This window comes from Tachypleus tridentatus, chromosome 3 (assembly GCF_004210375.1).
Source record: "Tachypleus tridentatus isolate NWPU-2018 chromosome 3, ASM421037v1, whole genome shotgun sequence".
In the NCBI taxonomy this organism is placed as follows: domain Eukaryota; kingdom Metazoa; phylum Arthropoda; class Merostomata; order Xiphosura; family Limulidae; genus Tachypleus; species Tachypleus tridentatus.
In genome coordinates this window covers 93,158,943-93,174,807 of record NC_134827.1, presented here as the reverse complement: position 1 = coordinate 93,174,807, position 15,865 = coordinate 93,158,943, and the positions used below count along the sequence as shown (strand labels likewise).

The following is a 15,865-nucleotide window of genomic DNA, read 5'->3' as shown; positions in this document are numbered from 1 at the left end:
GTGTCATTGAAATGAACAACAAACTAGGAACTTGACGTAAAACTAACGCACATCCGTATGAATGGTTTCGCCATCGGCCCTGTTTGTTCCAATATATTAATCATTACGTGAAACAAGTGTTACAGATACCTCCTATCACCCTCACTGAAGTAAGAATTCGTAAAATTTTTCAAAGACAACGACTTTAATCAGTCATGCTTCCGTGACTGCGTTAGCCAACTGTCTGTTACAGGTTTGGAGAAATACACTTATTTTGGGATGATGGAGGAAGATACGACCTAAAAAGCAAAGTTCCCATAGTAATCCTAAAATTGAATAACCACATTTAATGCACGTTGAAGCCGCACTCTATCTTAGGATTAATGATGTAATGTTACAACTTCTATTGCTGTGGCCACTTAACAACAACTAAACTTATGACTAAAGTGAAAGATGTCAGGTAGTTATTAGTTCACGATAACTTAAATGTAAGACAGTTTGTTCCTCTCAAAGCTTCATTTTGTCGTTAACTATACAAACTCCAAAATTTTAATTATATGTTCAGAAATATGATCGAAAAAAAACAAAACAAAAGTAGTGCACTACTAAAGCCCAATAGTTTCCTACAAGAGTTACATCGAAACAAAAAACAATTTTATTTTAAAATAACAGCAGTACGGAGATAAAAAACAATGCATCAACAAGTTCTTATGGACTATAGATTGTTTGTTTGTTTTTTAATTTCGCACAAAGCTACTCGAGGGCTATCTGTGCTAGTCGTCTCTAATTTAGTAGTGTAAGACTAGAGGGAAGGCAGCTAGTCATCACCATCCACCGCCAACTCTTGGGCTACTCTTTTACCAACGAATAGTTGGATTGACCTCACATTATAATGCCCCAACGGCTGAAAGGGCGAGCATGTTTGGTGTGACGGAGATTCGAACCCGCGACCTTCGGATTACAAGTCGAGTGCCTTAACACACTTGGCCATGCAGGGCCTTGGACTATAGCAGTAAGTATATTCTGTTATCAAAATTTGGCAAGACACGAGTCAGTTAGCGAAAGGAGGTGGGGGTTAGAATGATTTTTATTGTAATTTTTAATGTAATACCAGATACTTAAAAACACACTAATTGGCAATGCTGTGTTGTAAATATAATGATACATGCGCAAAAAATATATTGGGTTTACACCTCTAAATATCGCTCAGTGAAGGTATATCCAAGTAATGAAAAAATAAAATCTCTAAGAAATGAACGAATATAATTAATAGTAATTTTGAATCTGTATAGCTGATTTAAGGATACTTATGGTCCTACTTTTAAAGCCAGACAACTATCGTATTTTTTTTTAAACACGTGAAAGAGTGTGAAATTTGGTGGGTTTCATTGTGTATACTTGGACTTTAGAAAAAAGTTACATTAATATGGGTTTAAAGCCTGTTCATAAGTGGACTTACTATTATGTGCAGTTCATTTGCTGTGGGTATTTTTCCAGCACAATTTTCCGTTCTTGTAGAGTAATTTTTAGTTAGTCTTACGAGTTTTGGGTCTGCCTGGAAAATGATCCAAGTTCGTATTCAAACACATACTAGTTTTTACGTAAGTGGTTGTCAAATCTACCGAGGGCCTACTTAAAGCGCTGTTTATAGTTAAAGCGGTTTTTAGCACTCTTTGTTTCAAAATAACATATATGAACCCTCAAACAATCGACTTGTTTCTATAACCTACATCATCTGAGTTTTGAATATTACAAGAACTAGTCCAAACCACTTCTAAACTACATATCGAGTAGTTGGAAGGTTAATAACAAAAGTTATTTGAAAACCCGACGATGTGGATCCAACGATAATTTTAAATTAATGTTAATTAACGCAACAACGTACGATTCTTTAAGTAACTGCCTCATGGGTACCATTATTTTATAAAAAAACACTTATTTATTCAAATCTCTTGTCACTAGATGGCATGTCCTTAAATATGCTGTTCGTATTCATAGGTCTTTCACTACTAAAAGGAGGACAAAGTTAGACTTACCTGGGTCATTGGCCTGTTGCTTCTGTACCTTGAGATCGGTACACCCATCCAAACTCTGGTCCAGAACCAGTGAAAGGAAGTACGCCTGAGTTGGGTTCAGTTTCTTGAGCAGCGAGTACAGAGCAACAGTCTGCTCACACTCATTCCACTGGTCACACCACTGGGATATGGTGTTCACCTGGTCACGAAACATTAGTGTCGACTTCATCCCGTTACCTGGAAAACAAACACCAGTCACTCAAAAACACGCATCGTCTAGAACATTTATTTGGTGGCAAGTATAATACGGATAAGAAACGTCGAGTCGCACGTTTGGAACGAATGCATGCCATACAAAACACAAGTAAATATGGTCGGTAAATTTTAAAATAAAAATGTTGGTTTTATGTAAATTATTTATATACACACAACTTGAGTTAACATGTCCATAAAACTATCATGTACTAGTATCGTATGTTACAGTAAAAAGTATATGCTAAAGTCTAGCATGTTCCACTATGATATGGTACATGAAAGAGTTTATACTGAAGTCTAGCATGTTCCACTATGATATGGTACATGAAAGAGTTTATACCGAAGTCTAGCATGTTCCGCTATGATATGGTACATGAAAGAGTTTATACTGAAGTCTAGCATGTTCCACTATGATATGGTACATGAAAGAGTTTATACAATGGTCTAATACATAAGTATCAAACTACTAGAGTTTATACTGTAATATTAATACATGTTAGACATAATGTAGTTACTACATAGATGAACCAAGTCAAGTAGTTATATTAATTGAATGTTTGATACCTGACAAGCTGCAATTAGTTTAACACAAACTTAAATAATTTAATTAATTAAAACAACTTAGACAATAAAACCAGATTTGTTTTACAAATTAAAGTAAAAATTCTTAAGACTTAAAATTATGGAATAAGTACATATGGATACAGTTACTGTCACTAAGTTTATATTTTACGTACCGTCAATAGAGGAACTACTTTATTGAACACTAGTACTAAACTGAAGAAAAAACAACACAGAAACCAGTTAGTTCAACACTAGTCTACTGAGATTTGACCCAACTTTTGACCTAATCCTAAGTAATAAATCAATTTCTCAAAGAAACTCAAAACCAGTGAGATCTTTACTGCAAAATCTTGAAGATATACACGTAAGACTGGTGGATTTTAGTTGATGTATTTTGATATGAACGGTAAGCTGGTCCTATATAAATCAGCCATCTTATTTCACAATCAAGCAAAAGCTTGAATAGTCATGACTGGTAAATCAGATATTACTAGAGTTATTGAAAGCATTACCATATTGCACTAATAAAATTATACAGAGTTAGCTTAGTTGATGCTTCATAAACACAGACCAAACTTACCACTATAAATTACAGTAAGTGCAAAATTTAAAACAAAACTGACCTTTAAGTAAGCTATTAAAAGGATAAAAGCTCTTTATTTTGACTGAAGTCTAGCATGTATCAAATAAAGTCTAAATACAACCACAAAATCCAGATTTTTCTTTGGGACTTTTCACACCATTATTTCAGATGCAACAGGAATGGGAATTCCTGTTGAATATTTCAACAGTAAATGCAATTGCTAACAAATTTATGAAACTAAGTGTTAATGTGAAAGAGCTTATCCCATTCCTGTCACATCTCAAATAATGGTGTGAAAAGTCTAAAGAAAATTCTGGATTTTGTGGGTGTATTTAAATAAAATTAGCATCCAATGGTAGCTTTCTGTTAATATTTTTATTTTCCAATGCTGAAGTAATTCCAATAATGAATTTCCAAAGTTCTGAAAAGTCACAAAAGATTCATACAAGAATGATCATTTGTGTTTGGGTTGGTTCGTTGTACTACCAGGCAAATGACAAATTCAGTTGTTTGAATATTTTTTTTTGATAAGCTCAGAAGTTTAGACGATTGTATTACATTGCATCTGGTTCAGAAACACTGGGTACATATTTTTTCTTAATTGTGAGATAACCTACTGGTTCAAAGAGATTCCATTTATGCCCCCTCAATGTGGTTCACATACTGCACTATATCTTAGGCAAACATAGTCAAGGGCTAGCATGCCAAACTGGGGAGTTGTGGCTCCTTAGTTTGTCTCTTGATACCAAAAAATTTACACAGCACTTTGGGGAATAGCAATGCTATAAGACAACGACATCCCACTTACAGGTGTGACCAGAATGGCCTAGTCCGAAAACTTGAAGTAGGTAGTGTTACCTAGCTGCCTTCCCACTAATCTATCACTTCATTAGATACAGAATATATTCCTCTTGTAGCTTTGGTCAAAATCCAACTAACCCAGAAAAATAAAATTATAGAGCAAATGCATGTTTTAATCACGTACAACACTTACAGTAAATACATAAAACATTTTCTGTACAAAACATACAGCAGAGATTAACTGCTTGTTTGTTTGTTTGTTTGGGAATTTCGCACAAAGCTACTCGAGGGCTATCTGTGCTAGCCGTCCCTAATTTAGCAGTGTAAGACTAGAGGGAAGGCAGCTAGTCATCACCACCCACCGCCAACTCTTGGGCTACTCTTTTACCAACGAATAGTGGGATTGATCGTAACATTATACACCCCTACGGCTGGGAGGGCGAGCATGTTTAGCAAGACGCGGGCACGAACCCGCGACCCTCGGATTACGAGTCGCACGCCTTACGCGCTAGGCCATGCCGGGCCGAGATTAACTGCAATGTTGGTACCTTATGTGATCCACATGTTATTGGGGGCGCTGTACCAAGTAGTGCGTTGGCCCACATTTAATATGATGCATTTTGGAGAGAAAAAAAAAAATAGAAGTGGTCAGAGCCCCCCACTTAAATATAGAATCAAATTGCTTGAGCCATGAAATAGAACCTGTAAATATTTGCCTTTCTTCTGTTCAATTACAATGAAGAGGTTTGAGGAAATGAGGTATATCGCAGATGACAATTATGAAATCACTAGTATCCATACGATTATATAAATTTTAAATCACGATACTTTGTTTCTCGGGTACTTGAGTTATAAGAACGAATGGCTGAAGGCAGAAAAGAAATTGTGCTATCATACATCTGCTATATGCAGTTCCGACAATGCCTTTGGTCCAATAAATACCAGGGTTTATTTGGCCGGCTACGATACGACAGTGGTTGTTGGAACTATATACATTATCAAATTAGATAAACAACTGTTATATTAGAATATACGAGTCAGAATTACGGCCACCTTGCTGAAAGAACACGTGAGGAGTTGTGAGAGATTAAAAGGCTGATGAAATATTCAGTGAAAAGGTTAAACAAAACAACACAAACACCGTTATAGTCACAAGTAGAATACATACCCGCGTCCTCAGTGTACTTGAATGTATGTCTATCAGTGGAGTGGGGAATGAATACAGCAAGAACACAGATTTACTTTAATTGTGAAACATGTCACTGTGCTACTTACCAAAATTTGCTTCAACGCCTTTAGTGTACAGACGAGAGCAAATTTTCTTAAGAGTGAGCCGGTTTGGTGTCACTGGACGGCCTACACAGAACACCAACCTTTTCATTGCCATGATTCGTTTTTCATCGTTTCACGAAGTGAGAAAACACACAAGTGAACGGATTGGCTCACGTACCTAAAAACAAGACTCTCAGAAATTTTACACTTGACCGAGTGTGTTATCCAGCCGCTTCGGACCAACAAATATAATAATTCAACTTGTTAGGACAAAACAATTCCCTACCTGACTGTTTTACCGTTCTAAAAATAGCAGCGTTTAATAAAACATGAAAGAGGAATTTCGAAAAACAGAGAGTAAAATATTTACATAATAATAACGTAGAACTGGTTTGGTTTCATTTTCGCGCAAAGTTACACGAGGGCTATCTGCACTAGTCGTCCCTAACTTAGCAGTGTAAAACTAGAGGGAAAGCACCTAATCACCACCACCGACCGCCAACTCTTGGGCTACTCTCACCAATGAATAGTAGGATTGACCGTCACCTTGTAACGCCCCCACGGCTGAAAGGGCGAGCATGTTTGGTGCGACGGGGAACGTATAACTGAATGAGGGATATTACAACACTATTTTATTAGATAATAACGTATAACTGAATGAATGATACTACAATATTATATTTTAGTATCACTGATTGATACGAAGTAGGAAAAGTTATCCGTCGGTACAAAACAAGAAAGGTTTCTGAACACTTGGAAAGTGCAAGGTTTAATCTGTTGCCACATTCTTATGCAGTTTAGCTTAGCCGATACTAATTAGCAATTTTCATGGCGCACTGTGATCTGGCAGTGTCTGTGTGGTCGGCTCGAGGTGTCTAAAGTCGCATCTACGTAGTTTAATAAAAACTCAAAATTTTGATTTTTAATAACACGTTAGTGTTTGGTATGTGAAACCAAATACATGATCCACACGTAGCGATTGACGCAATCTGAAAAGTTATTAACCTAAATATTAAATAATTATTAGTACAAGTGCTCTGAAATAAGCAACGCCAAGGAAAATGTTCGAGTTATCAGATAAAACAACACAGAACATGAGTACGAACATGTGGGCCATCAACTCTGCACTACTGTCCGAAAACTGGTCATCTATCTTCGTACGTATTGCATGTATCTCACAATGGCTGGTATTAACACTTACTAATAAAGCATATAACAACGTTTCGACCTTCTTAAGTTAACCTGAAGATGACCTAAGTAGTAAGTGTTAATACCCATACCAGCCGTCCCGAGATGCACTTGTACTTCAAGTGGGTTGTTTCGTCATCACGTATTACACGTTCTTTCTACTTAAGTCTCTCTCGAAAATGTAGGTTATTAAACACGAAATGTTCTTAAGGTTCATCATAAAGACATTACATTTCATAGGCTTGCGCTAATAGAACGTGCTTCCATTAAAGGGGTAGAAATTCGATCAGATCTTCAGCTGTTTAACATTGCAACCATGTGTACATGTAAAGTGCATGACTCATTCATTATTTATTACACATGACTACCAGCAGAGGGAGTCGTACATAAAAACAGAAGCCACACTGAACTTAAGACTTCGAGCATGTCTGTTTAATACAAATATGCAGTTTGATACCCACCATTCACATACTGATCCTTTGGTTTATACTTATATTTTTTATTTTAATTTTTTATAGCAGACTTAGACCACCACCAATTTATTCAGGGTATAATAAAGGTCTATATTTCTTACGCTGTTTTAGACGTTTATACTTTATACAACGAAAATTCATTAAACAGCTTGTGGTCTTCATGAATAAGACATACAGGATCAAAATCTCAGCCATTTTAATACTGCGTCAGTCACCTTGCGACAGATCAAGTTTGTTTTTCTATGATTCGATAAGTACAGTGAGACGTAAACTAGTTCGTCTTTTACAGATACAAAATTACTTCTCTGAACATGAACAGTTTTCCAAACATAATCGAACTATACCAGTTTTGAAGTAACTTGTCACTTACAATCCACATGTTTGAGCCAGTATTTAGTAATTCACTGTTGACACAAGTCAGCATACATGTAAAAGATTCTATCATAGAAAATTAGTTTAGTAAAATTACCAACACATTAAATGTATAAAATTATATTAATAAAGCGAGCATACAAACATTTCGTACAAAACACTGAATGTGTTTGTTTATATTGTTAGCAAGTTACTCCAAGTACTACAGTATCAGTAAACTCGTAAATACGAGAAACCCACTTTAAGTAAAAATATATATCTCAGGATGGCTGGTATGGATATTAACACTTACTAATAAAGCAGAGAACAACGTTTCGACCTTCTTAGGTCATCTTCAGGTTCTCTGCTTGATACGTAAAAGTGTTAATACACCATTCTAGCCATCCTGAGATGCAGTGTGGGGAAACGAAAAGGAGCATTTCACTCTTAAAAATAAAGTAAAAACAATAATTATTCGACTTAACACCTAAAACCTAGACAAGCAATATACACAGTTGCTCTTTATATTCGTACTGTATTACTGTTAAAATGAATACAGCATCTCATACACTACTCCCCCTTTCCTTGCATGTTGTTAGACACTGAAAATAAAGACTGGCAAACTATATCCCCCGCACCATGATCTTAGATACTTCAAATTAACATAACTGGCAAACTCCCCTTCCCGAGAAGACAAATTAAATTTTAATATATAGAGTATACAACGTCGCAACGTCACTAATTGTTTCATAAGCTCACAATTATCAATCATAATTAGCCTTAGATTAAAAAGTTTCGAATGTAATTACCTAAACTCTTGCCCGGGAGTAGCTTTCACAAGACAACATTGCACAGTTAACCCACCAACTACAACTCGCATTCTTATGACAAGTCCTTATTCAGAGTGTTGCTATCGTCAACATAAACACAGCAGCGAACCACATGGCCAAATACGGACATCGGCCTGCTGTCGGAGTCAGAAGTAGGCCTAACACAAGCACTGCCCAACCCTCATCACTGTTCGTCAATACGTTATAATTGTTGTCTTTCATCTACGAACTCGGTAACTGCCACACGTTCATGTCTTATATCAAACAAGGGAATAACCTACATGCAACTTTTTTTTTTTTTAAAGAGTAAACAATAAATTACTGTTTATGTTCACTGTATATAATCTCTTATGTCACAAAACGGGAAACGAAACAAACATCCTGTACGTGTTGGCGTGACCTTGGTCAAGTAAGTCCACAAAGTACGAGTAAGCTAAAGGTGTACAGCTACAAGTCTTACCTTTGTATCGTCGCCCGCTAGAAGGGGGAATCCAAATACCATGCAAAAGTTGCATGCCTAGTAACCATATGGCGGGTGTACTATTGTGAAAGTAACGTACGCAGCATCTAGTAGTAATACACTTTTAAATTCAAGTTTTGTATTTCATGCCCTGTAACTTGTGCACAAGGCGTACCGACCTCGTAACACGCTGACCACGTGTGCTTTGACCAAAAAGTTTCTCTCCGCATAGGGACTTAACATATGTTGGGCAACGTCACGGCAAGTAGCCAATAGCAACCAGCGAAATTCTGTGCTTTCACTTGGGACTGGTGGAGCTACATAACCAAGTGCATACGTGATCTACCACAAGCAGTGTACCAGAGCGACCCCCTTGTCTGGTTCTTTTCTGCAACGCCCAAAAGAGGCAAATTCGTTTATTGCATAGTCATATGCGAACAGACCTAAAAAGTTGCTTATAGAAATGGTAATACAATATTCGATTAAACGTACAAATCAAACGTTTACATTTTTAAGCTACCTTACTTTATATACTAATGCGTCCTAGTACAGACGTTTCAAAAATCGGGATGCAAGAGAATAAATAGATGTCTAAGGATGGAATTTCAAAGACAGACTGTATAGAAGAAATCGACCAATCATTATTTAAATAACTTATTACGTCAGCTGTAGTCAAAACGGCATCAGATTTTTCTTGATTAATTTGATACTCAAAAACTTCCACTTGTTCAAGTATATAAGAAAATGTTAAAATATGATAACGGTAAAGAAGAATTGAATTAAATACAGAAGTTACAAGCATTCCTCTTTCAAAAACTTTATCTTAATTTGTATATTTCACAAAATATCTAATTGGAAAACAGAGTATTTTGGTCTTTATTACTTTCCTAGTTAATTATTTCGAAATTCTTCGATGGTCTAATAATAAGTTGGTATATTATCTACTGACTTATTTACTGCTTTAAATTATTAGTTGTTACTTTCCCTTCTGAATTTTCTAAATTAGGCGCCATATTGTTACTATAACTACCGACTTGTTTCCTACATTGGGTGATGAGTGGTTATTTTACTGGCTCGTTCTTCAAAGTAAGTGATGTTATTTAACTCAACTTTTTGTCGCGGCATAAAGGCTTACAGAACAGACCTGAAAATTTTTATTTCAAGTAAAAACTTGTGGTTCATAGCTCCGTCATTCCCTGACCGATTTGAGATCCAATTACAATTTTAGACTCACATGATCAAACATTTGCAACGGATGTATTTGACCACACCCAAGGTATCATAGATTTACTCTAATCCTACCGAAATTAAGTTCCGCGGCTTGTTAGGATTCCCTTTTATTTGTCTGTAATAAATAATAAATTGATACTATAACGGTTGATAACTGCTGACTTCTTATATTAAGTTAATATAAATATTAACATTATTCTTTGGTTGAAAGGTTTCTTTTAAAATTATTTGGCAAAAATAATTCGAAATCCAGTCCACAAAAATAAAAGTTTATTTTCCTGTTATAACTTGTAAGCTGAAGTTTTCAAACAATGTCCAAATGGAAGTACCAGTGGTACTGTGATTAACATTACAGTGAACTTGTACAATTTAAAAAAAATCAACCGATACAGTAACTAAATTTACATAACTAACACTGACCCAAATACGCTACTGAATGACTGAAACTTTACCAACTGAAAACAAACAATAATTCACCGATTCTTGTACTTATAACTTCGTCTCTAGATTCTTCCAAAATTTACTAGATTCTTGACGTGAAACTTGAAACATTCTAGGTATTATAAGCTTACTTTTATAAACTATTTTCTAGTAACCTCTAACTATCATCTAAATTAGAGCATTGAACACATTGATAAAATACAGCCTTTCCCTGAATTGTGAAGCTGCTCGAACAGCCCCAATACAAAAATACACTACACTAAACCATTCAAGTCATTTGAATAATTTTCTCTTCCGCGAACCATAGTATGCAGATGGGATAGCCATATGTCCCTTGTCACTTTCTGCCCAATTGTTTGGGGAGTCTTCCTTGGAAGATGAAAAACTGAATCCACTATTCACTCTATCTTGGGTGAACTTTGAGTTTCGCAAGAAGAATCCTATTAGCAGATTGGAGTTTCCAATGACAAATTTCTTTGTAGTTAAGTCAGTTGGTCTCAGTGGATGATTTAGCTTGGATCGCTTATCCTTCTGGAGTCTGTAAACCACATCGTTGATTATTTTCAGTATATAGGGCTGTTCTTAACACCTGCTTTCTTTGAAGTTTGTCCTTTCTTGTGGTAATGATTGTATAGCGATACCACGTCACCTCGATGGAATGCAGACTTTTTATCGTTAATATAACGACCTTTCATTTGATCACTAGCTGATTTAACTTTCACCAAATAAGTCGTGTATGGTATTAACGGTGTTCCATAATATTTCTACACAAGACTGTTCTCAGTGACTATTCTCTAGATGATAGAACAAAAAGGTCAGATGGCACTTCTCAAACACCACTGAGGGAATTTTGCTTGTAGCTTCATGTACAATAATTCATCAATAACAGAGGAAGATCTTAAACTCATATTTTATTATGTTCATTCACGTACATTGCTAACTTTTATAGTGTGCAGTTCTACTTCCTCATCTTGCTGTCAGAAGATAGGTGAAGGACTACCGTCCTAGTCTTTTTTTTTTTTTTTTATCCCAAAGATCAAACAGATTTCTGTAAACATCAGCGATCCAGCTTTCTGTACTTGATCTAAAAGATCCACAGGTATGTTAAATCTTGAAATATTCATTGACGAGTGGCCTTGCTAGTTTCTGCTTCCAGATTAGAAACATCACGTGCTTCTAGCCATTATGTGAAATGGACAAATCACAACAATAATATATATTCTTCCACTATTATTCTGCGACAGAAGACCAAACACATCAGCAGCAACTCACTGGAGTAATGCCTCAATACAACACTATCGTGGCTGCTCATACAGTTCCATTTAGGGACTCTTCAGTCACAGTGGAGCTTATGTATTCATTTTCTTGTTATAATAAACAAGAAATTCCATTTTATTAAATTCCATTTAATAAACAAGAGTTCCATTTAGGGACTCTTCAGTCACAGTGGAGCTTATGTATTCATTTTCTTGTTATAATAATGTTCACACACCCCCACCCCGTTTTGTAGTCGAGACAAAACTGCTGCTCCTGAGAAACATCAACGGCAGCTGTAACTAAAACGAAATCTTCCATAGTCTAACGTGTCAGTATTGAAACAGTTGTCAAAGCCTTGTTCAATTTGTTAATAATCACAAGTCCAACAAAAACTCATTTGGAGTCTGAGTAATTTCTGTAGATGAGTTATGATAGAATGATTTACACAAATGACAACAGTCATAGTTCAAGATATTTTCTTACCTCATGTATAGTCTACCTTAGCTTTGTATAGCGGTATGCTTAAATATAAACTATCTGTACTGTAAATCGTTAAAGTCTTCTACCTATAATTGTCAGGAACAGTTCAATAACTTATTACCTCAACTGTAACGTCGACTGTATATTATGTAGTGATTAAAATAGGTTCTAATATTAATTCATTTTTTTTATACTAAATTTTTCGTTTAAAACCCCCAAAAGAACACCAACTCAGAAATCCTATTACCCAGAACGTGAGGTAGATGGAGACCGGCACTCATTACTATTATGATTAAACGGAATGTCTTAAGATAATACAAATTTGTTGAATGCATCTAATCGCACTAAAAGCTGACGACGAAACACTAAAGTAATGATTTGGTTTGATTTGTTTTAAATTTCGCGCAAAGCTATATTTGCGCTAGTCGCCCCCTATTTTAGTAATGCAAGACTAGAGGGAAGGCAGGTTGTCATCACCAGTCATCGCTAAGTCTTGAGACTACGTTTTTACTAACGAATAGTGGGATTGACCGTAACATGATGACGCCCTCACGGCTGAAAGAGCGAACATGTTTTGGTGCGACGGGGATTTGAGCCCACGATCCTTAGACTGCGAGTCGAGCGCCCTAACCATCTAGCCATGCCAAGCCTTTTATAAAGTAATAAACGTTTTAGCGTTCTATGAATTTTAAAATTGTTACTGCTTAAATTCAATAATTTCAGCAATAAACATCTAAGCGATGAAATAAAAACGTAATTTAACTGCCATGAGAAATAAAGATATACCGCCATATTTATTTCACACAAAAAGTTTATATATAGCATATTAAAAACTTACTTTACTTTATACCACTACTGCCACCAATTAAAACCAGTTGAGTAAAAATATCACGCAATACGTATTTCGAAAGTAGAGCTAAAAACATTTTGCCTTCACTTTTGTAATCTGGTCTTACTGCAAGTCATTACCTCCAGACATTTGTTTGATGTTTATTAAAATGGTGGTTCTAGCTGGAACTGGAACGCCTATTACGCGTTATTTCCATAATTGTAAAAAAAAAAAAAGTAGGTGGCGCACGTAAGAAACGCCCTAAATCGTACGTCGACTGTAGTAATATTGTGGAGAAGTCTCCCATGACTGCATCATGAACAATGGTTTCACTAAACTCTTAACCTAACAATCCAGAAAACAAATTTCTGTCACGTCGGATCTAATTATGATTTAATGATTTTTAATTAATAACAACAATTATAAGCAAAGAGCTGTACGAAAAAAGTACGGCACTAATGGTGACTATTTATTGAACAATCTCTAGCACTGGTTAATGGAAATAACTTTCACGAATGTATGCTAAATACAATCAAAAACGTTTTCCAAATACAAAAGTAAATTAAGCAGAGTTCTCTTATCGTAACGACTTTGTTTTGTTGGTTTTAACACTTATCTACCACAGAATTGGTTTATATTTTTATTTTATTATTTACCTTTCCTGGATGTGATAAGATGTTCAATGTTAAACAGAACATGTTTACAAGAAATATATACCAGGTCTTACAAGGACGTGCATATGGTACCAAGATTGTGAACTTTAGCCAAGTAACCTCAAGTTAAGCACGTGACACAAGAAACGACAAACAATATGGCGTACAACATTACTGCCGTCGTGCCTTTACAGGTTCTGATGCAAAATAAAAGCCATGAACCTGGGTAGTGAATTTGTAAAGACATATATATATTTATTATATTATATTATATTATATTACATATATAGTGAGAAAAAAATGCATTTTTCCATTCAAAGTTACTAAATAGTGAGACAAGTATTTATTCTTGTAACTGAAACGGTATATTAAAAAAAAAATCCCACTTTGTTAGTGAAAGCCACTAGATACAAAGAAAGCACTTCCTTCTTGGTATCTCTATCTCCTTCAGTTTATTGGAATATTTGATCAACAACAAATATCTTCAATGAAAACAAATACAGAATGTTGAAGTATTCATTACATAAAAATACGTTGTAATTTGGCTAGTTTATAAATCACTTTTGTATTATTTCTACAGCCTGCAATTAATTATAAAACTACATTTAAAATTTGTAAATACGCACTACACATTGAGTCACTTGAAGCACGAATATACGAACAGAACAGAAACTAAAGCAAATTAATAGCGTTGTAAACTGTTGAATAATGAAGTTCGTAAAACGGTGACCTCTACATGATAAACAGTGCAACAACATTTCCAAAATTTTTACCTTCCATCGACCACATGAACATAAATATCAAAATTTATTTACAAGTTTAACTCAGTTTTTATATTTGAAACGAATGAAAACGTAGCAAGAGAGAAAACGCAGAAAAAGTAAGTTAATTTCAACGATAGAATCGCAATCCATAAATAGTGTTAGGATTAAACCGGCAATAGATATGTCTTCGCCCTCTAACGGGGCCAGAACGAACTTGCTCTGCCACAATCTGGTTCAGTGTTTCCTAAACTTAAAGCTGCCGGTACAGGAAACAGCGCTGGTACAATCAGCGAGTTCAGATGTCATTAACCACTGAGGGTTGACTGATCTACTTTTTAATGCGATAACGAAACCGGTTCATTTCATTTTAACTATAAACTGATCCATTGGTAATATGGTGTGATTATCATGACAACTTTCAGATATCTGGACAAACTACTGGACATGGTACAGAGGTGAATGGAAAGAACCTAACAAACTACTTAGTTTCCTTTCATAGCATATAAACACAAAGAATACCAAGTTATCTCAAAACTATATACAGTTTTTGAAGCACGAATACAATTATAAAAACAAACAAGATACCAAAGGAACACAAGTTACACGTCGTTATAAATGACAATAATGTTCGAGGTCACTCGGCTAAATTTAGTATTTACTCAAAAAAGGTGCGAGTAAAAAAATTAAACATGTTTATAGAAGCCAAATTCCATGTTGCACTTGCTTAGTATACCCAAGTTTACCCAAAGTCGTATCATCTTGTGTTTACATATCTTATGTTTAATCTGTGTAATGCTCAAAGTGCATTATAAAAACACTAACAACACCTTCCATGATGATTTTAAGATAAAAATACTGAAAAAAAAGTCTCAGTATGGAAGCCGAAACGTCGACAAACAGGCAACTGCAGTTCATTGAAGTCCATTCCACAGATGCATAAAAATGTGATGTGTTACATACCTGAATGAAACTACAGGCTGGCCAGCCAACATACATTTTTCGCCGTATGGCAGTAGTTTTGTTGTTGGTTGGTGGTTTGGTTTTTAAACATTTCATAAAGGTAAGTGAACGATAATTCAGTCTATGCGTTGAACTGACTTTATTCATTCGGAAACTAAACTAACAAACAATCTATCACACAAAAAATATTTATAATTAAAAGAAAGTATACACAAATAAAATTGTTTCAAAATACGAAATAACATATGCATAGTGCTTTAAAATGTAGCAATACGTCTTTTCTCCAACAAAAACAACTGTGGGGTTACAAAAACGCTACTTTCATGGCTGAAACAAATAGGTTTTAGAATAGTCAACCTGAGACAGCGCAAGACAATATTTGAGACTTCTATGTGGTTCTGTAATACCACTCTTAATTTTGAACTCCTAATTAGCGACAGTGGAAAGCGAGCAGAAGTATCCGCAGCCACAGAGCTTTTG

At 35.3% G+C, this 15,865-nt stretch overlaps 1 protein-coding gene across 7 annotated transcripts in view; it reads right to left on the bottom strand.

The window, feature by feature from the left end:
* smg (sterile alpha motif domain containing protein 4 smaug) overlaps window positions 1-15,865 on the bottom strand; it is a 117,786-nt gene that overhangs the window by 40,957 nt on the left and 60,964 nt on the right. For 2 of the 7 annotated variants that reach the window (XM_076495702.1, XM_076495708.1), the window contains exons 1-2: window positions 5,473-5,599; window positions 2,016-2,231 (exon numbers count right to left, since the gene is read on the bottom strand). In XM_076495702.1, coding sequence (XP_076351817.1) covers window positions 2,016-2,231; window positions 5,473-5,584 — 328 coding nt within the window. In that variant the 5' untranslated portion in view covers window positions 5,585-5,599. Of the gene's footprint in view, window positions 1-2,015; window positions 2,232-5,472; window positions 5,600-8,290; window positions 8,984-15,865 lie in introns of those variants that run through there. The other 5 variants (XM_076495705.1, XM_076495706.1, XM_076495703.1 and 2 more) reach the window with 4 other exon arrangements.